This window comes from Myotis yumanensis, unplaced genomic scaffold (assembly GCF_028538775.1).
Source record: "Myotis yumanensis isolate MYYU_CA2020_CCGP unplaced genomic scaffold, mMyoYum1.0.hap1 SCAF_2, whole genome shotgun sequence".
In the NCBI taxonomy this organism is placed as follows: domain Eukaryota; kingdom Metazoa; phylum Chordata; class Mammalia; order Chiroptera; family Vespertilionidae; genus Myotis; species Myotis yumanensis.
The window spans coordinates 159547144-159569723 of NW_027223753.1; the positions used below are offsets into that span (position 1 = coordinate 159547144).

At 41.8% G+C, this 22580-nt stretch overlaps 1 protein-coding gene across 6 annotated transcripts in view; it reads left to right on the forward strand.

The window, feature by feature from the left end:
- Positions 1 to 22580, forward strand: part of PARP15 (poly(ADP-ribose) polymerase family member 15) — a 58491-nt gene that overhangs the window by 8535 nt on the left and 27376 nt on the right. For 2 of the 6 annotated variants that reach the window (XM_070406321.1, XM_070406326.1), the window contains exons 2-5: positions 4320 to 4586; positions 5404 to 5642; positions 12868 to 13635; positions 21839 to 21937. In XM_070406321.1, the coding sequence (XP_070262422.1) occupies positions 13519 to 13635; positions 21839 to 21937 (216 nt within the window). In that variant the 5' untranslated portion in view covers positions 4320 to 4586; positions 5404 to 5642; positions 12868 to 13518. Of the gene's footprint in view, positions 1 to 4319; positions 4587 to 5403; positions 5643 to 12867; positions 13636 to 15461; positions 15521 to 21838; positions 21938 to 22580 lie in introns of those variants that run through there. The other 4 variants (XM_070406324.1, XM_070406325.1, XM_070406322.1 and 1 more) reach the window with 3 other exon arrangements.

Consider the following 22580-nt stretch of genomic DNA (forward strand, 5'->3'; position numbering starts at 1 on the left):
AACTTTCCATGGTGTTTTTGATTGTAGCTATATCACTTTTCATTTCTTCCTGATTCTTGCATAGGTTGTTGATTTTCTCATCCATCCGGTGAATGAATTGTACAACCATTATTCTGAATTCTTTTTCTGTCATGTTGCACGCTTCAGCTTCATTAATTTCCTTTCTTGGTGATTCTTCATTGTCTTTCCTCTGGGTGTTGTGTCGTCTCTTCATTCTGATTATCTCCTGATGGTTCAAAGGTCGAGTTGCGTGGGCCTGGGCCGTGTGCAGTGGGAGGCTCCCACCACCCTAGTGTCACTGAAGAGCTTTGACACTAAGATGTGTGGTTGTTGTTGGTTGGTGGGAACCAGGCTCGCTCTGTGTCAGTGTTGCCAACACTCAATGTGGCCTCGCACGTGCCCTTAGAATTAGGGACCCTGCCTGCACTGTGCTGAAATAGAGGCCCCCCTGGAGCGTGTTTAGCACCAGAGCAGAGCCCCCTAGCTTGCGCCAGGAGTCAGAGTTCCCCAAGAGTTCAGTATCAGAGTCTCTGTTGCTTCGTGCAACCTCACCTTGAGAATCAGGGTCCCTGTGTGCCCTTGCACCAGGAATTGGATTCACTGGCTCTTAGTATGAATGCACAGGAAATCAGGATCTCAGGCGCAGGTGATAAGAAACACAGTCAAGTCACTGGTGCTTGGTGCTGCCTCCTGTCCTGACAAACCGGGTCCCTGGGCCTGTGCTAGGCGGACAAACTCCCGTTCGCGCGATTGCTCCCAGCCCAGGGCTCCGAAGCCCGCAGTGCGCATAGGATCAGTTCCAAGGTGCTCGCGCACTTTCAGGCCAAAGTTTCTGCAGCGCTGAGGCCCCGGCAAGGGGTAGGTCTATCAGTTAGTTACTCTGGCGCTGCCCGCGATCCTGGGGGGAGGAGGGATGGGCTCTGTTACTCACGGATCTGCAGCAGGGATCTCCGAACTTTCCGTGTCTGCAGGTCTGTAGCTGTGGTCACAGGTCTCTGTCCCCAGTGGCTGCAGGGTCCTGGTATGCGTCTGAGATCAGACTGGGTGGTGCTGAGGCCAGGATCCTAGTCTCAAGCAACTCTGTTTCCCAAGATGGCGTGGTCGCTGTGCCTTTGCTGGCCGCCCAGGAGTGTCTGCGCCAGGAGCGGGACTCCGCCGCCTAAGACTGCCGGGTTTAGCAGCCCCTTAGAAGACTTGCAGAGTCTAACTGTCCCTAGCTCATACACACTCACCACACACGTCCACACACTCCTCTATCACTTCCTTGCACTCTCACACTCTCTCCCTCCCTACCTTCCTGCTGGTCGCCATTTTTCAGCCCCATAATTTTTTATCTTTACCTTTTTCTTCTTCTTCCTCTTCTTAAAGAATACCCTTCAGCATTTCATATAATACTGGTTTGGTGGTGATGAACTCCTTTAGCTTTTTCTTATCTGTGAAGCTCTTTATCTGACCTTCAATTCTAAATGATAGCTTTGCTGGGTAAAGTAATCTTGGTTGTAGGTTCTTGGTATTCATCACTTTGAATATTTCTTGCCACTCCCTTCTGGCCTGCATAGTTTCTGTTGAGAAATCAGCTGACAGTCGTATGGGTACTCCCTTGTAGGTAACTGACTGTTTTTCTCTTGCTGCTTTTAAGATTTTCTCTTTGTCTTTTGCCCTTGGCATTTTAATGATGATGTGTCTTGGTGTGGTCCTCTTGTTTGGGGTTCTCTGTGCTTCCTGGACTTGTAAGTCCATTTCTTTCACCAGGTAGGGGAAGTTTTCTGTCATTATTTCTTCAAATAGGTTTTCAATATCTTGCTCTCTCTCTTCTTCTGGCACCCCCATAATTCAGATGTTGGTACACTTGAAATTGTCCCAGAGGCTCCTTACATTATCTTCATATTTTTGGATTCTTTTTTCTTTTTGCTTTTTCGGTTGGGTGTGTTTTGCTTCCTCGTATTTTAAATCTTTGACTTGATTCTTGGGATCCTCTAGTCTACTGTTGAATCTCTGTATATTAGTCTTTATTTCAGTCAGTGTATGCTTAATTTCTGACTGGTCCTTTTCCATTTTTTTTTGGCATTCTCACTAAGATCCTTGAAGGTCTCACTAAGTTCCTCAGAGGTTTCTAGAAGAGTCTTGAGTAACCTTATAACTGTGGTTTTGAACTCTATATCCAGTATTTTGCTTTCTTCCATTTGTTTCATTTGTGACATGTTTCTTTGTCTCTACATTTTGGCTGCTTCCCTGTGTTTGTTTCTATGTATTGGGTAGCTATTAAATCTCCTTGAGTTGATAGACTGGCCTTGTATGGTAGGTGTCCTATAGGGTCCAGTGGCTTGGCCTCCCCAATCACCTGAAGTGGACACTCTTGGTGCACCCCTTTGTGGGCTGTGTGCACAGTCTTGTTGTAGTTAAGCTTTGATTGCTATTGGTATCACTGGGAGGAATTGACCTCCAGGCCAGTTGGCTGTGAGGACTAGCTGTGTCTACAATGGAAGAGCTGCTGTGCAGGAGACACCCTTATGGGGCAGGACTTGCTTCAGTGGGGCTTTGGTGCTCATTGAATCTGTCCCTTGAGTATGTCACTTATGGATGTGAAGAGTTGCAATCTGGTATGGTCTGAGAGTGACCACTGGGTACACTGGCTCTTGGATCTCCAAGGAGGTGCAAAGTCAGCCACGGCCTGGGGCCACCAGCAGGACCTACAGAGAGATCTGCAGATTCCTCCTCTTTGTATGCGGTTTGGAAGTGCCCAGATGAGGCCCAGCTGTGAAGCAAGGCAGGCTGCTGCTGCCAGCCTTGGGCCTTCTTTTAATAGCTTTGGGGCTCTGTGACCCAGCAGTTGCCTGTTTAACAGGTTTTAAGCTGAGAAAGGACAGGCCATTCATATTCAAAAGCCACTGTGCACAGCTTGGGTGGGGATGTAAATTGGGTGGGGCAGGGTCTTAGAGAATCACCAGGGCAGAGCAAACAGCAATGGCTGCCATTCAGCCCTGCACCAGGGAGGTCCCAGTGCAGGAACAATGACCACTGTGAGCACCTCTGTCTGAAAGAAAGCCGCCCTCGTGTTCCTGTCCCAATGCCAGGCAGTCCAGTTTCTCCCCGTATGTGTGTGGGTCCCCCAGCGTCTTGCCCAGAACTGGAGTTCAGAGCAAGTGGGAGCTTGTATCTCCCTCCCAATTGAAAAAGCAGCACACCCAGGTGCTAGCCCATTCCGTGCCTCTGCACCTACTACCAGTCTCAATGCGCTTTCTTCACCTCTCTGGTTGTAGTACTTCCACTTAGCCAGCTTTCCCATGGTTCTGGATGATAGTTGTTCTGTCGTTTAGTTGTAATTTTGATGTGATTGTGAGAGGCAGCAAGTACAGGTGTTTACCTATGCCACTATCTTGGTTCTCCAATCTAGGCAGCTGCCGGAAGCCGGTCCATCCTTGCTGCTTGACACAGTCGCTGCAGGAAAGAAACATCTGCACAGCATATGTTTCAAGGGACCTGGCATATATAGCATATTGTTCTTAATATGTTTGCTCTCTTTAGCGCCATGTGTTTTAACCAAGGTCACCTCTCCGAGAAAGGTTGTTTCCCCAGGTGGGGATCTTTCCCTGAGGTTAGGGAGGGGATACAACCCCTTAATTAAGTGCCAGGCGGGTAGTTAAGCTACATAATCTTTACTCCCTGGAATGGAGATAAGAAACGCCCTAACCTTTGTAATAGAAATTGACAGGATTAAAATCGGCTGGTATAAATACGGATGTAACTAGACAATAAACATGAGATCCTCATCAGTTCCTAACCAGAACTCCAACCAGAACTTTGGCTGGAGATCCTGGCTATAGGTCCTGACTAGGTTGCTGATCAACTGAAGGCTGTCTTCGTGTCATTCCTTCTTCGCCGACTCCGTCCACACCTTTGGGGACCCCTGGACCTGCTGGGATTGGACCCCAGCAGGCAGCGATTTTGCATTTTGGTTAGCTTTGTAGATGGCCCTTTCATTATGCAGTAACAGAAACTTCTTTCTTTTCAGTAACAAGTTGTAGGTCTATTATTTTAGGTCAATGGATGAACACCATCATTTACTGTCATGTTTGTTACTTTCATTTTTCTGTGATTGGGTGAGTATAAATCTGTCTTTACAAAGAATAATATTTAACTTCACATGATCATTTAGCCAAAGAGTCACTATTTTTAAAAAATAAGGCAATGAGTGGAATCTATTTTTTAAAAGTATTTAAAACATCAGCAAGTAATATAAAGAACAGGGCCTTTCAAATTTCGAACCAGATATAAAAACTAACATTTTAAGTATTTTTGTCTCCCTAAAAATTGCCGAGTTGGAAGACCTCAGTACAAAAGTAATCCTTTTCAGAAGAGAGAGGAAAGTGATGAAATGAAAGTTGATGAAATAGATGAATTTTAAAAAGACCCTTTGCAAGCCTCCCTGCTGGTTGCATTTTATAATATCCAAGATGACGTGACTGAGAATGGGCTACCCTTGCTTTCGAAGTTGATTCGTGGCCTGTCAGAAGCCAATGGTGATTTCAGGGTGGAAGTAATATCTGATACTAAAGTTGCTGTCATCACTTTTCTCAAAAATACTGGTAAGACAGACAATGGCTTTTAACCCTTCTTTGCAAATTGTGGTTGTATTCTATTTTGAGGTTAAAGGCATCACCCAATGGGTCTTAAAAGTTGTGCTTTTTCTAACTCCCAGTGAGAGAACTGCAAGGGAATATGTAGTACTATTTCTGGTACTTCTAATAGCAAACATTTATCAAGTGCTTACTCTATGCTAAGCACTATGTTATCTCATAACATATAGCACAATGAGATAGATACTACTATTATTGTCCTCATTGTAAAGATGAAGAAATTCGGGGTTAGAGAGGATTAAATGATTTATTCACAGTCACACAGCTAGTAAGTATTTGAATCAAAATTCCAAATTAGACATTCTGACTTCTGAGTGTATTGTCTTAACCATTGTGCATGTACCCTCAACTTTCCAGTGAGTTTTAATAGTTACAGGATGTTATCTTTATGATAATTACCCATGCAAATAGAGATGGAGATGTGGTGAAATGAGTAGAGGGGACCAAGAGAAATTAGGCCTAGGAAACAATATTGTATTACAGTCATTATTACTGTTATCAGCTTACAATGAGGCTGCATATACTTGATTTCATTTGGAGAGGTAACTGCGGATCCATGTTTTCAAAATAATCTCAAATGGAGGTCACTGTTAATGTTGGCTGTGCATTCAGGGTAGGCAATGTGGGTTAAGTAGAAGTTGACACTGTAAAGTTTAACTTTACATAGAAATTTAGTCATGGCTTCTAAATTAAATTACTTTAAAAATCTGTTTTCTTCTAATATGAAATGAAATTACAGTACCGATAAACTTATTTTTATTTGTAGATGGCTGGACATTTGTTAATATTTGTCACAGACACCATAGAGCTCAGAAACTTCAGATTTTCCCAAGACTTATGGAATGTGCAAGACCCATTAAGGGTTGAAAATCTGCCACCTCATGTTGATAATAGTTACATAATGATTTTCTTTGATAACCAATCCTCTAAATGGAGAAAGAGCGACCAATGTCTAATATTTCCCGGAGGAGAGTTCAGCCTTGGTTGAATTTTCTGACTACAAAGGTAATAAATTTCTCTTCTTTCTCTATGTTTACAGTTATTATTAACCATTTCATGCACAAATGAAATCAGAATAAGAGCCATATAGGTGATTGGGAAATACATCAAAGCTACCACATACCTACTGAAATATGTTATGAATTAACTCAAGGCTTTGAACATGTCTCTGTGGAGATCTAGGTAAAAGAATTGTTCTTTTTGTGCAATAGCAAAACAACAAAAAACTTCTTTTGACCCTACTTTTCCTATAACTTTATTTCTTTGCTTCCCTTTGCAGCAAAATTTCTCAATTGAGTTTATCATTACTCACTCTCATTTTCTCTCCTGTCACTCTTTCTTTTTGTTTTGATGTATATATTATTCTTTATTTTTTTTACAGTTTACATTCAGTATTATGTTTTATTAGTTTCAGGTGTACAGCACAGTGGTCAGACAATCATACATTTCACAAAGTGCTCTCTCCACCCCCTGATATTTCCAGTACCGACCTGGCACCATGCATAGTTATTACAATATTACTGACTATATTTTCAATGCTGTACTTTACATTCTCGTGACTATTCTGTAACTACCAATTTGTACTTCTTAATCCCTTCACTTTCTTTACCCAGTCCCCCAACCCTGTCCCCTCTGGCAAACATCAGTCTGTTCTCTGTATCTATGAGTCTGTTTCAATTTTGTTTATTATTATTTAAAAAAATTTTTTTAAATATATTTTATTCATCTTTTACAGAGAAGAAGGGAGAGGGATAGAGAGTTAGAAACATCAATGAGAGAGAAACATTGATCAGCTGCCTCCTGTGCACCTCCCACTGGGGATGTACCCGCAACCAAGATACATGCCCTTGGCCAGAATCGAACCTGGGACCTTTCAGTCCGCAGGCTGACACTCTATCCACTGAGCCAAACTGGTTAGGGCTGTTTATTTTGTTCTTTAGATTCCACACATAAGTGAAATCATATGGTATTTTTCTTTCTTTGATTGACTTATTTCACTTAGCATAATACCCTCTAGGTCCAGCCATGCTATTGCAAATGATAAGATTTCTTTTTAAAATTTTTATGGCTGAGGAACATTCCATTGTATATATGTACCACAGCTTTATAGTCCATTCATCTATTGATGGGCATTTGGTTTGCTTCCATATCTTGGCTATCTATATATATAAAAGCCTAAGTGACCATTTGACCATCTGACCGGTAGCTATGATGCACAATGAACACCAGGCACTCAACTTAGGAGCTACCGAGTTGTGGTGACTTGGCAGCTGCGGTTCTCAGGTGTTGCACCTGGAGCCAGAGAGGAAGGAGCCCGATTCCAGGGTGCATCACCCAAGAACCGCCCTCTCACAATCCAGGACCCCTTGGGGGATGTCGGAAAGCTGGTTTTGGCCCTATTCCAGCAGGCCAGGCTGAGGGCCCCCACCAGTGCATGAATCTGTGCATTGGGCCTCTAGTTATAAATAATGCTGCAATGAACATAGGGGTGCGTTTTTTTTTGAATTAGTGTTTTGAGTTTCTTCGAATATGTACCAAGAAGGGGAATCACTGGTTCATAAGGCAGTTTCATTTTTTTAGCTTTTTGAGGACCCTCCACACTGTTTTCCATAGTGGCTGCACCAATCTGCATTTCCACCAGCAGTGTACTGGGGTTCCCTTTTCTCCACATCCTCACCAACACTTATTTGTTGACTTATTGATGATAGCCATTCTGACAGGTGTGAGGTGATATCTCATTGTAGTTTTAATTTGCATTTCTCTGATTATTAGTGACCTTGAGCATCTTTTCTCATTCTTTCTTAAATTAATTTGAGAGAGGCTTTTACTTCCATCATTCCATCCAAACTGCTCTTGTTGAGGTCACCAATGGCCACCAGGTTGCTAAAACTCAATAGCCATTTTTCAGTCCTCATTTTAGTTGATCTCTTAGCAGTATTTGACTTAATCACTCTCTTCTCCTAGATGCACTTTCTTTATTTGTTGTTAGGACAACACACCTTGGTTGTTATTTTTACCTCAATAGCTGCTCATTCTCTTTATTTATTCATTCATCTTCTTTTTCTTAGTTCTTAATGTAGGATTCAGTGCTCTTCTCTCCTTTGTCTATACTGCTGGGGGCCAGCCCCAGCGGTCCAGGGGTTCCTAAAGGTGTGGATGGAGTCGGCGAAGAATGTTTTACACAGAAACAGCGTTCAGAACTCTCTAGCTTTCCTTATTTTCTGTGGATCTTCCCTGTGCCTGGCTGAGGCCACAGAAAAAGATCCTAAGGCAAGCTGAGCCTCTATTTTATAGTGAGAGGTAAACAAGGTAGTGGTTTCTATAGTTACACAGTTCTTGTGAGTTTCACTTGTTTTGACCATAGTTACACTTCCTGCACTTCCCTCAGCCCATTAGCTTCCCAGATAAGATCTAGAGAGCCTCATAAGGTCAAGCCTAATTATGCTAAGAGGACTGTGCCCTCTAAGCTGGGAATTGTTTGTGACTTTGCCCACAGGTCAGTCCGAGGCTTAACCCTATATCAGCTCCCCACACTATACATAGTTTTATTGAGGCCTAATGGCTATAAATACTATCTATGTACCCATGACTTCCAATTTATATCTTGTCAAGATTCATGAGCTCCAATGTTCACATTCACTGCCGAGTCAATGTGTTCACTTGGTTGTCTAAAAGCATCTGATGTAACCGTTACATGCCCCAAACAAAACTCCCAACCTTGTCACCCCACCCTACCAACCTGCATTATCCACAGGCTTTCCCATCTCAGTTGAGAGCAACTTCATTCTCCTAGTTGCTAAGGCCAAAACATGGGAGTCAAGCTGACTCCTTTCTTTCTTTCATAGCCCATAGCCAGTCTGTAATGAAATCCTATTCACTCCACCTTCATGATGTATTCAGAATCTGATCACTTCTCAAAGGGCATATTAAGAATTTGGAAAATTGAATGAACCATTTTGAAAGCAGGAACAATCTCCTAAAGTACTTATGCCACAAAGCAGTTTATATTTTGGATAATATGACCAAATAAATACCATTTAAAATTATTTTATTTTATTTTTAAATATATTTTTATTGATTTCAGAGAGTAGGGGAGAGGGAGAAAGAGGTAGAAACATCATGATGAAAGAGAATCATTGATCAACTGCCTCCTGCATGCCCCACACTGGGGATCAAGCCCGCAACCAGGGCAAGTGCACTAACCGGGAATCGAACCCTGACCTCATGGTTCATAGGTCGATACTCAACCAATGAGCCACATCAGCTGGATTAAATACCATTTTTAATGGTCATATGCATTTTATTTTCTATTCTATTATATATTTAAATATATTTTAAACAAACTTTTGTTAAGATCCTTAAAATTTATATCACTGGCATAGTGGTTAGAGGTTGGCTTCCAGCAATGACTTTGACACAAAGGGTTAGGAGTTTTAACCTTATTCCCCACTGTCTCCACCAGCCTGCCTCTTCAAGCCATCCTAAATAAGCATACAATCTATATTATTTTTCTACTGCTGCATACAAAATTACCCCCAGACTTAGTGGTTTTACATAACATAAATTTGTTATCTCACACTTTCTGTGGGCCAGAACGTGAGAACAGTTTCACTGGGTGACTCTGGCTCAGGATCTTTCATGAGATTGTTAGGACAGTTCTAATGATTTTTAAACTTTTTAAAAGTTTTCAATTATAGTTGACATTCAATATTGTTTATATTAGTTTCAGGTGTACAGCATAATGGTTAGACACTTATATAATCTACGAAGTGATTCCCCTGATAAGTCTAGAACCCACCTGCCATCACACACAGTTATTACAATAGTTCTAATTATTTTTTTTTAAATTTAGCATTATGGCCCAATGCTCAGTGGTTGGAGTGTTGTCCCATGTACCAAAGGATCTCAGGTTGGATTCCTACTAAGGACACATACCCAGGTTTTGGGTTCCTTTGGGAGGCAACAGGTCAATGTTTCTTTCTCTCTCCCTTTCCCTTCCTGTCTCTCTCTCGAGAACATATTGGGTGAGGATTAAAAACATTTGCATTATATTAAGCCCAAATATATTTTTGTATAGTTCTATCTATTAGTCCTTGTTCTTCCTTTTAGAGTTGTAGAAATAAATCATTTTTAAGATAGTCCTTCAATTGTTTAAGGACAACTGTTATGTCCTCTTCCCTGCATTCCATCCCTCTTCACCACATTTTACTTCTCTACTTCTGCAAGTTAAATATATTTATTTCTTTTTATATATCCAGATGTGATTAGAGTCCTTTTTAGCAGCACCAGTTTCCCTCTTTTGAACAGTTAGTTTTCATAATCCCTTTGCAAAGTGTGACACCTTGCAATAAGCACCATACCCCTGTTTTTACCAGTGGAAAGTAGAAGAGGGTTTTCACCACCCACATTTCTACTGCTATGTTTCTCATATTATGGTCTCATGCCTCGTCATTACCTTTTTTTAAAAAAAGAAAAAAAGAATGGACTTTATGTTTAGAGCAATTACAGAAAAAAATTGAGCAGAAGGTAAAGAGAATTACCCTGGCCCCAGTTTTCCCTAATACTAACATCTTGCATTATTGTAGTATATCTGTTACAATTGATGATAAAGTATTGATACATTATTATTAACCGAAGTCCATTACATTAGAGTTCACTCCATGTTATATGGTTCTGTTGACGTAAAAACATTCAAACCTATAAAGAATTTTTGTGAATTTATTTGAGCCAAACTGTCGACAAGTGTCAGGAAGCAGAATTTCAATGGATTGGGATAATGTTCCTGAGAATGGTGGTTTTTCATCTTGTTTTCTACCTTACACCAAAAGAGGAGATGTAAGTGGGTTACATGAAATCCATTGGTGATAGATTAGAGAGGTGGGAGAAAGCAAAGCAGGGAAATCTCTGGGATTGGATAAAAAGTAAAATGATAGACACATTACTTAGGTGGGTTCAGGATAGTTATCAGTCAACAATTATCATGATAACAATGAAGGAATTTATGGTCTCAATTCTGGCGCATTTGGTTGTGCCTCGAGGGGGTCTGGAAAAAAGGAAGTTACAAATTACCCTGACATTTCAAGGATATGTTATTGTAGATGCAGAAAGACAGGCTCAGTTAAGTAAAGGTTGCCTAGGAGGTGACTACTCACCATAACTGCTTTTAGTTAAAGTTTAATTTCACACCATCCTTTGACCTTCCCTGAGCTTGTCAGGTTAGAATAGGTGGCCCCTTTTGTCCACAGTTCTATGGATTTTAACTAATGCATAATATTATGTGTCTACAATTACAGTTTCATACAGAATAATTTCAGAGCCTTAAATATCCCCTGTGCTCCACCTATTCCTTCCTTCCTCCCTCCTCCAAACCCCTGGCAGCCACTGATATTTGTGTACTCTCTATGTAATGTTTCCATAGTTTTGCCTTTTTCAGAATGTCATATAGTTGGAATCATGCAAAATGAAGCCTTTCAGAGTGGCACTTTTGCTTTAGCAATAGGCATTTGCATTCCTCCCTGTCTTTTTGTAGCTTGATAGCTCATTTCTTTTTCTCTCTGAATAATATTCTATTTTACAGAAGTACCGCAATTTATTCGACATTCATTTATTGAAAGACATCTTGGTGGCTTCCAAGTTATGGCTACCTACACTAATAAAAGAGAAACATGCACATTAGTGTCACTCCGCTATGCCCACCAGCCAATCAGGATACTTATACTTAACCCAACAAAGATGGCGGTTAATTTGCATACGCAAGCATGCAGTGAAGACTGAAGGCTCTGGCTGGAGTGAAGACTGAAGATTGAAGACTGAAGAGGCTTGGCCACAATGGAGAGGCCTAGCCTTGCTGTGGCTGGACCAAAGGTCTGGGTCCTGGGTGCTGGAGGAAAACCGGTGCCGGCAGCCAGGGGAAGGAAGGCCTATTGTGCAAATCTTTGTGCAATGGGCTTCTAGTTATGAATAAAGCTCTATTGCTGCTATCAGCATTTATGTGTAGGTTTTGTGTGGATATAATTTTTCAACTCACTTGGGTAAATATCAAGGAGAGCAAATGCTGGACCATATGGCAAAAGTGTATTTAGTTTTATAAGAATCTGCCAGACTGTCTTCCAAGGTGACTGCATCATTTTGCATTCCCACCAGCAATAAATGGGAGTTCTTTTTGCTTTGCATCCCTGCCAGCATTTGGTGACCTTTCCCCTCATCAAACACAGTTACATCACTTTTAGTTTATACCGAGTTTGCTGTGAACCAAAATCCCTTAGATGTTTTTACATGACTTCATGGCTAAGTCACGTTCTCTTTCTTCTAAACTCATGCAGTTCATCTTCAGACTTCCCTAAGTGCTCTTTCTTCCCATTGGTGCCTCTCCCAGATGCCCTGGGGTCTCTTATTTATTAGGTGCACTTATAACTGCTGTATGTCTTGCTGTGAAGGACTTTGGGAGACTGAAGTTCAGAAAACTTGAGGTGTCTGGGAGTTTACATTCATCTCCCAACAAGGAGGGCCCATAGACAACAGCTGACTGGTATGGAGGTACAAGAACCCAGATCCCTTGTCTCAATTGTGATACAATTTATATTCTCCAGAGCTTCTTAAAGGATCACACAGAAGCCAGGCTTAACCTAAACCACATTATCTATCTTCTCTCACTTACAGGTTTCTCTTGAGGGCACAATTTTAATAAATCACTTGCATATGAATTCCCATCCTAGGCTCTGCTTCTAGAGAATCTGACCTTGTTTTATGACTTCTTTTGATTACAGCACACAATTGTTTTCAATATTTTTGACTATTATAACTATTCCTTTAAAATGGCATTGGCTTAACTTCTAATAGGTTATTTTGAACTATTCATGCATTATTGTTTGTGTCTATTGAATCTCTAAGGGCCAGATTTTTCTTTTTACTTACAAAAAATTTCAGGGCCAGATTTTTTTCAGAAAAAAAATCACCTCTCCCATATTATATTGAATGTCAATGGTAAAATCTGATTAATTTTATAAAACTTCACTGCAAAGTAACCATGAATGGAATAGATTTATTTCATTAGATGAGAATTAACTCCACTTCATTCCTGCATGCCACATCTTTCATTGAGCTGCTTGACAGTGGTACTATTTTAGAGAGTAGACATACTGTATTTCAGAGTCTCATTAGTATCAGGATTTCTTCTTGTGCCAAAGATTTTGTCTGAATGTTATCTACCTTTTATTTTTTTATTTTTTAGTGGTGGACACCTACTTGGTCAAAAAGCTTTTCTTCAATGAAAGGCCCATGTCTGCGTTTCCCTGTTATGTGTCTTTGGACACAGCCTTACATGGAAGGGAAGAACTGTTCAGAAAGTTGCCAGCATTGTTCCTGGTAGCCCTGGATCCTTTCATAAGGATGAAGCTTACAGAGAAAGTATCCCCTGATTGGAATGACAATTATAAAAAGGGAAAGGGCCACTGTGAGGTAACATGACCCCAAGTCAGCTGTACAGAACTGGAGGTAACACTCAGGTCTGTGGCCGCCTAATTCACTCAAGGAAGAACAAAGGTCAATGTCATTAAGACCTGGAATGGAAATGTTTCTAAAAAATTTTCTCATATTATGTCTAAATATCAAGTCACCAAAATGAATGTGAAGCCAATGGTATGGGAGGACATAAAAAAACAGCATAGAGGATGATAGAATTTTGATTGATATGTCAAGGAAATGGTCATAATAATAGGTTGTTTGGAGGATGTGAAAAGAATTATAACACAACTAAAGATACCAGCCAAAACATTGTGACAGAGAATGTGACTGGTTCTGCTGAAAGGTTTTCTAGTCTTCATATCAGTGCCTGTGAAAGAGTTCATACCCAAGGAATTCCGAGTGTGGGAGATCATTGCTCATGCTTTCACCAGACATACCAGATTGCATGAAGGAGAATACAAGTGAAGAATGGCATTCTGGAGAAAGTGAAAAGGATGGTTCAAGAAGCCCATTCCCAGTCCTTCTGGAGTTTTCTGTGTGTTTCACAATGTAGAGTGTGAATAATTCTCTAAGACTATTATAAGCAAAGAAAATTCATATCCTTTTTGAGCTAGATCAGACATGGAAAATACATTTCATTTCATGCATTATTGCTGATCAAATGATAGTTGTTGCCTGAGCTCCATGTTGAGAAAGATTTTGAGACTGTTTCTGTGTTGATTGAAAAGAGTGCTATTACCAATGAATAATGTCTGTCACTGTGTGTGTGTGTGTGTGTGTGTGTGTGTGTGTGTGTGACATGTGGCATGTTTTTACCATTGAGCTCCTCTTTTGTGAAGAGCAGATTTAAGTATTGTGTTTTTCTTTCATTAGCTAGTAGTTTGACTTTGAGCAAGTGGCTTCATGTCTTTGCACACTGGTTTCCTTTAAGAAGAATGAAGTTTCTGTACTGGATGATCTGTGTTGACTCTTTAAATCCTAAAATTATATGACTGATTACTAGTCAAACTAATGCATTATTATGGGAAACTGTAGGGTGTGTCTTACAGTGGTTTCCCCAGAAGAGGACCTGAGACAGATGCAAGTGCAAGTGATTTAAAAATATATATGTTTTTATTGATTTCAGAAAGGAAGGAAGAGGGAGAGAGATAAAAGCATCAGTGTTGAGAGAGAATCATTGATTGGCTGCCTCCTGCACACACCACACTGGGGATCAAGCCTGCAACTAGGACATGTGCCCTGACTGGTAATCAAACCATGACTTCCTGGTTCATAGGTTGACGCTCAACCACTGAGTCATGCCAGCTAGGCTTAAGTTCAAGTGACTTAAATAGGAAAGTAGCCCTAACCAGTTTGGCTCAGTGGATAGAGTGTCAGCCTGCGGACTCAAGGGTCCCAGGTTCGATTCAGGTCAAGGGCATGTACCTTGGTTGCGGGCACATTCCCAGTTAGGGGGTGTGCAGGAGGCAGCTGATCGATGTTTTTCGCTCATCGATGTTTCTAACTCTCTATCCCTCTCCCTTCCTCTCTGTAAAAAATCAATAAAATATATTTTAAAAAATAAAAAATAAAAATAAATAAATAAATAGGAAAGTAAAGAACCCTGATAGGGTGTGTTATCAAATCAGTTACCACTTATTCCCACTGGGGAAATCAGAGTGAGTCCTATCTGGGAGACAAGATTGCTTGGATAGTTTTATACCAGCTCCTGTCAATCATTGAATGAGGGCTTGAGGGTGAGGGAGGGCAGCTTAATTTACTTCCTCTCTGCTACACTGGCAAGCAAAGCAGATGTTGGCACTACATACAGGAAGTCCTCAGGTAGGAATACAGTTCCCAATCTGACTGAGGCACCCTTAAGTAGTAAGTCAGGGGAAATGGACAGGGTCAGCTAGACTAGGATTCTTGGGGTAATAAGTAAAAGAACTCATTGGCAGCTGGGGTATTAAATACAGTTTATACTCAAGCATTGTGATAATAAATTACTTGCTTTTGAATCTGATTATGAGTTGAGTTAGAGAAATCTGTGAAATCTACTAGTTATTTTTTTTTTTTTCGCTAAAAGTATTACAAAGTGTATTACATAAGTGTCCTTTTTTCCCCCCCGCCCTTGACAGACCCCTGCCCTCCCTTACCCCCCAGTGTCTTATGTCCATTAGTTATGGTTATATGGATGCATACAAGTCCTTCGGTTGATCTCTTAATCCCCTCCCTCCTCCCCCCCAACCCTCCCTGGCCTTCCCACTGCAGTTTGACAATCAGTTTGAGGCAGCTCTGCCTCTGTATCTATTATTGTTCAAAAGTTTGTAATGGTCTTTATTATCCATGAATGAGTGAGATCATGTGGTATTTTTCCTTCATTGACTGGCTTATTTCACTTAGCATAATGCTCTCCAGTTCCATCCATGCTGTTGCAAATGGTAAGAATTCCTTCTTTTTTACAGCAGCATAGTATTCCATCGTGTAGATGTACCACAGCTTTCTAATCCATTCATCTACTGATGGGCACTTAGGCTGTTTCCAGATCTTAGCTATGGTGAATTGTGCTGCTATGAACATCGGGGTGCATATATCCTTTCTGATTGGTGTTTCTGGTTTCTTGGGATAAATTCCTAGAAGTGGGATCACAGGGTCAAATGGGAGTTCCATTTCCAATTTTTTGAGGAACCTCCATACTGCCTTCCATAGTGGCTGCACCAGTCTGCATTCCCACCAGCAGTGCACAAGTGTTCCTTTTTCTCCACATCCTCTCCAGCACTTGTCGTTTGTTGATTTGTTGATGATGGCCATTCTGACAGGTGTGAGATGGTACCTCATTGTTGTTTTGATTTGCATCTCTCAGATGATTAGTGACTTTGAGCATGTTTTCATATGTCTCTTGGCTTTCTGAATGTCCTCTTTTGAAAGGTGTCTATTTAGATCCTTTGCCCATTTTTTGATTGGATTGTTTATCTTCTTTTTGTTAAGTTGTATGAGTTCCCTATAAATTTTGGAGATTAAGCCCTTATCAGATATGACGTTGGCAAATATGTTTTCCCACGAGGTGGGTTTTCTTGTTGTTTTGTTGATGGTTTCTTTTGCTGTGCAGAAGCTTTTTATTTTGATGTAGTCCCATTTGTTCAGTTTCTCTTTAGTTTCAACTGCCCTAGGAGCTGTATCAGTGAAGAAATTGTTTTGGCATATGTCTGAGATTTTGCTGCCTTTGTATTCTTCTAGAATTTTTATGGTTTCCTGTCGTACATTTAAGTCCTTTATCCATTTTGAGTTTATTCTTGTGTATGGTGTAAGTTGGTGGTCTAGTTTCATTTTCTTGCATATATCTGTCCAATTTTCCCAACACCATTTATTGAAGAGACTATCTTGGCTCCATTGTATGTTCATGCCTCCTTTGTCAAAAATTAATTGAGCATATTGGTTCGGGCTAATTTCTGGACTCTCTATTCTATTCCACTGATCTATATGTCTGTTCTTGTGCCAGTACCAGGCAGTTTTGAGAACAGTGGCTTTGTAATACAGCTTGATATCTGGCATTGAGATCCCACCTACTTTGTTTTTTCTCAGGATCACTGCAGCTATTCGGGGTCTTTTTTTATTCCAGATGAATTTTTGGAGAGTTCGTTCTAGATCCTTGAAGAAGGCCATTGGTATTTTAATGGGAAGTGCGTTGAATGTATAGATTGCTTTGGGTAATATGGACATTTTAATGATGTTGATTCTACCAATCCAAGAACATGGTATGTTCTTCCATCTGTTTATGTCTTCCTCTATCTCTTTTTTCAACGTCCTGTAGTTTTCTGAGTAGAGGTCTTTTACCTCTTTAGTTAAGTTTATTCCTAGGTATCTTAATTTTTGGGGTGCGATGGTAAATGGGATTGTTTTTATAATCTCTCTTTCTGAAAGTTCACTATTGGTATATAGAAATGCCTCGGATTTCTTGGGGTTAATTTTGTATCCTGCTACATTGCCAAATTCATGTATTAGGTCTAGTAGTTTTTTGATGGAGTCTCTAGGGTTCTGTATGTATAATATCATGTCATCTGCAAATAAGGACAGTTTTACTTCCTCTTTTCCAATTTGGATGCCTTTTATTTCTTCTTCTTGTCTAATTGCAATGGCTAATACTTCCAGGACTATGTTGAACAGGAGTGGAGAGAGTGGACATCCCTGTCTTGTTCCTGTTCTTAGGGGAAATGGTGTTAGTTTTTGACCATTGAGTATGATGTTGGCTGTGGGCCTGTCATATATGGCTTTTATTATGTTGAGGTATGATCCTTCTATTCCCACCTTGCTGAGAGTTTTTATCAAAAATGGGTGTTGGATTTTGTCAAATGCTTTTTCTGCATCAATTGATATGACCATGTGGTTTTTTTCTTTCAATTTGTTTATGTGATGTATCACGTTTATTGATTTACGGATGTTGTACCATCCTTGCATCCCTGGGATAAATCCTACTTGGTCATGGTGTATGATCCTTCTGATGTACTGCTGGATCCGATTTGCTAAGATTTTGTTGAGGATTTTGGCATCTATGTTCATGAGGGATATTGGCCTGTAATTCTCTTTCATTGTGTTATCTTTACCTGGTTTTGGTATTAGGGTGATGCTAGCTTCATAAAATGTGTTTGGAAGTGTTCCATCCTCTTGGACTTTTTGTAGTAATCTGAGGAGGATAGGTTTCAGTTCTTCCTTAAAAGTTTGGTAAAACTCCCCTGAGAAGCCGTCTGGTCCTGGGCTTTTGTTTGCTGGAAGCTTTTTGATGACTGCTTCAATTTCTTCCATAGTTATTGGCCTATTGAGATTTTTAGATTCTTCCTGATTGAGTTTTGGAATGTTGTATTTTTCTAGGAATTTGTCCATTTCCTCCAGGTTGTCTAGTTTGTTGGAGTAGAGTTGTCCGTAGTATTGTTTAACCATCATTTGTATTTCTTTGGGGTCTGTTGTTATTTCGCCTCTATCATTTCTGATTTGGTTTATTTGGGACCTCTCTCTTTGCTTCTTGGTGAGCCTGGCTAGGGGTTTGTCAATCTTGTTTATCCTTTCAAAGAACCAGCTCTTGGTTTCATTGATTTTCTGTATTGTTTTTTTTGGTCTCTATTTCATTGATTTCTGCTCTAATCTTTATTATCTCCTTCCTTCTGCTCACTCTGGGCTTTTCTTGTTGCTCTCTTTCTAATTCTTTGAGTTGTAGAGTTAGATGATTAACTACCATTTTTTCTTGTTTTTTGAGGTAGGCCTGTAGAGCTATAAACTTCCCTCTCAGGACTGCTTTCATTGTGTCCCAGAGGTTTTGGATTGTTGTGTTTTCATTGTCATTAGTGTCCAGGATGTTTTTAATTTCTTCTTTGATGTCATCGGTAACCCAATCAATATTTAATAACATGCTATTCAGCTTCCAAGTGTTTGAGTATTTTGGGTTGTTTTTATTGTGGTTTATTTCTAACATTATGCCATCGTGGTCTGAGAAGATGCTTTTTATGATTTCAATCTTCTTGAATTTGTGGAGACTTTGCTTGTGACCCAATATGTGGTCTATTTTTGAATATGTCCCATGAGCACCTGAGAGGAATGTATATTCCGCAGCTGTGGGGTGAAGTGTTCTGAAGATGTCAATTAAGTCCATCTGATCTAGTGAGTCATTTAGGATTGCTGTTTCTTTGCTGAGTTTTTGTCTAGCGGATTTATCCAGTGATGTTAGTGGTGTATTAAAGTCTCCTACTATGATTGTATTGTTGTCGATCTCTCCCCTGATACCTTCCAGGAGTTTTCTTATGTATGTGGGTGCTCCTGGATTGGGTGCATATATGTTTATCAGGGTTATATCCTCTTGTTGTATTGATCCCTTTAGTATTATGAAGTGGCCTTCCTTATCTCTGGTTATGGCCTTCACTTTGAGGTCTATTTTGTCGGATATAAGTATTGCTACCCCAGCTTTTTTTTCATTTCCATTTGCCTGAAAGATATTTTTCCATCCCTTCACTTTCAGTCTGTGTGAGTCCCTTCTAATGAGGTGGGTCTCTTGTAGACAGCAAATGTATGGGTCATGTTTTTTTATCCATTCAGCCACTCGATATCTTTTGATTGGACCATTTAGTCCATTTACATTTAAAGTTATTATTGAAAGGTACTTGTTTGTAGCCATTTCTATTTTTTTGTGGCTGCTTTCTTTCTGGGCTTTTTATTTCTTCTTTTTACACCAGACCCTTTAGCATTTCTTGCATGGCTGGCTTGGTGGTGATGAACTCCCTTAGCCTTTTTTTGTCTGTGAAGCTTCTTATTTCCCCTTCAATTTTGAATGATAGCCTTGCTGGATAGAGTATTCTTGGATTCAGTCCTTTGCTTTGCATCACTTTGTAGATTTCCGTCCATTCTTTTCTGGCCTGATGTGTTTCTGTTGAGAAATCGTTTGATAATCTGATGGGGGACCCTTTGTAGGTAACTCTCTGTTTCTCTCTTGCAGCCTTTAAGATTCTCTCTTTGTCTTGTACATTTGCCATCGTTATTATGACGTGTCTTGGTGTCGGTCTTTTGGGGTTCATCTTGCCTGGGACTCTCTGTATTTGTGTAACTTTTTTCTTCCCCATATCTGGGAAGTTTTCTGTCATTATTTCTTCAAATAGATTTTCTAATCCTTGCTGCTCTTCTTGTCCTTCTTGCAGCCCTATTATGCGTATGTTACTTCGTTTCATGTTGTCCCGAAGCTCCCTTAGGCTCTCCTCCTGTTTTTTAATTTTTTTCTCCAGTTGCTGTTCAGATTGAGTTTGTTTCTCTGCCTTATCTTCTAACTCACTAATTCGGTCTTCTGCTTCTTCTAGTCTGCTGTTGAAACTTTCCATGGTGTTTTTGATTGTAGCTATATCACTTTTCATTTCTTCCTGATTCTTGCATAGGTTGTTGATTTTCTCATCCATCCGGTGAATGAATTGTACAACCATCATTCTGAATTCTTTTTCTGTCATGTTGCACGCTTCAGTTTCATTAATTTCCTTTCTTGGTGATTCTTCATTGTCTTTCCTCTGGGTATTGTGTCGTCTCTTCATTCTGATTATCTCCTGATGGTTCAAAGGTTGAGTTGCGTGGGCCTGGGCCGTGCGCAGTGGGAGGCTCCCACCACCCTAGTGTCACTGAAGAGCTCTGACACTAAGATGTGTGGTTGTTGTTGGTTGGTGGGAACCAGGCTCGCTCTGTGTCAGTGTTGCCAACACTCAATGTGGCCTCGCACGTGCCCTTAGAATTAGGGACCCTGCCTGCACTGTGCTGAAATAGAGGCCCCCCTGACGCGTGTTTAGCACCAGAGCAGAGCCCCCTAGCTTGCGCCAGGAGTCAGAGTTCCCCAAGAGTTCAGTATCAGAGTCTCTGTTGCTTCGCGCAACCTCACCTTGAGAATCAGGGTCCCTGTGTGCCCTTGCACCAGGAATTGGATTCACTGGCTCTTAGTATGAATGCACAGGAAATCAGGATCTCAGGCGCAGGTGATAAGAAACACAGTCAAGTCACTGGTGCTTGGTGCTGCCTCCTGCCCTGAGAAACGGGGTTTCTGGGCCTGTGCTAGGCGGACAAACTCCCGTTCGCGCGATTGCTCCCAGCCCAGGGCTCTGATGCCAGCAGTGCGCGCAGGATTAGTTCCTGGTGCTGTGCGCGTTTTTGCTCCCAGCCCAGGGCTCTGATGCCAGCAGTGCGCGCAGGATTAGTTCCTGGTGCTGTGCGCGTTTTTGCTCCCAGCCCAGGGCTCTGATGCCAGCAGTGCGCACAGGATTAGTTCCTGGTGCTGTGCGCGTTTTTGCTCCCAGCCCAGGGCTCTGATGCCAGCAGTGCGCACAGGATTAGTTCCTGGTGCTGTGCGCGTTTTTGCTCCCAGCCCAGGGCTCTGATGCCAGCAGTGCGCACAGGATTAGTTCCTGGTGCTGTGCGCGTTTTTGCTCCCAGCCCAGGGCTCTGAAGCCCGAAGTGCGCATAGGATCAGTTCTAAGGTGCTCGCGCACTTTCAGGCCAAAGTTTCTGCAGCGCTGAGGCCCCGGCAAGGGGTAGGTCTATCAGTTAGTTACTCTGGCACTGCCCGCGATCCTGGGGGAAGGGGGGATGGGCTCTGCTACTCACGGATCTGCAGCAGGGATCTCCGAACTTTCCGTGTCTGCAGGTCTGTAGCTGTGGTCACAGGTCTCTGTCCCCAGTGGCTGCAGGGTCCTGGTATGCGTCTGAGATCAGACTGGGTGGTGCTGAGGCCAGGATCCTAGTCTCAAGCAGCTCTGTTTCCCAAGATGACGTGGTCGCTGTGCCTCTGCTGGCCGCCCAGGAGTGTCCGTCCCTCCGTGGAGGGGCGCAGGCCTCCTCTGGGCTCCCGCAGTCGCGCCGCCCGCAAGTCGCCGCCTCCGGGTTAGTAGCCGCTGGGTTAGTAGCCGATCTCTGGATGCCGGTAACCGCTTCCCAAGATGGCGCGGTCTCGCCGCTGCGCTGGCGCCCAGGGGGAAGTTTCAGCCTCAATCTCTAACCATCCGCATTTTTCAGGAGTTCTCTGTCTTTCCTGGCTGCAGACTGTCTTTCAGCTGAACCTCCCCAGCTTGATCGGGCTGGTTGTTACCCGTTTCAGCTGCTCGCCCCTATCTGCTCCGGGACGAAGGACCAACACGTCCGTCTAAGCCTCCGCCATTTTTTTTCTCTACTAGTTATTTTTTATTTGAATACCTATGAGGAAAGTCTTTAGACACATTATCTGGTAATGTTTTTTACTGTTTTCTTCACAGTCAAAGTACCATGACAACCTAAACAAAAAGGTAGCCTCAACCAAAACCAAAGAAGGTCTGAAACTCATGTTGATAAGTGGAAATGTTTCATGTTTTCAGGTAAGTGGTTCTATTTAGTAAATCTATAAAGGAACAATGGGGTCTAATGAACTGGTTCTGTGATTTAAGGTTAATGATTAAGATCATTTAAGTTTGAGAAGTTAAACCCACCTGAGGTTCATGCAGCGTTATACTTACCATTTCTGATATTCTTCCACCTATACTCATGTGTGGAGATCCAAGTTTAACCACAAACCAGGTTGTACAAACCTACCTCTTTTATTTCTCTACTAGAGGTCTCATGCACGAAATTCATGAACTTGGCGGGTCTGGACGTGGGGGTTGGGGGGTGCTTAGCCCAGCCTGCGCCCTCTCACAGTGTAGTCCATGAGCCCTTGCGATGGATCGCCCCACAGAGGGAGAACCCGCCCATCCACTGCAGCCCGCCAGTCAGTGGCCTGGGCCTCCCTCTTTGAGGTGATCAATCATGGAGCCCTCCCCCCCATCGATTGCCTTGCAGAGAGTGGCCTGGGCCTCCCTCTGTGGGGCAATCGTGGGGCAATGGTGCCCCCCCCCCCCCCCCCATCACATAGCACCTGCCTTGGCTGGCCTGGCGTTAGTGTGTGTCATAGCATGGTCATCCGGAAGGTCATTCTGCTATTCGGCTGTTCTGTCGATTTGCATATTATGCTTTTATTATTAT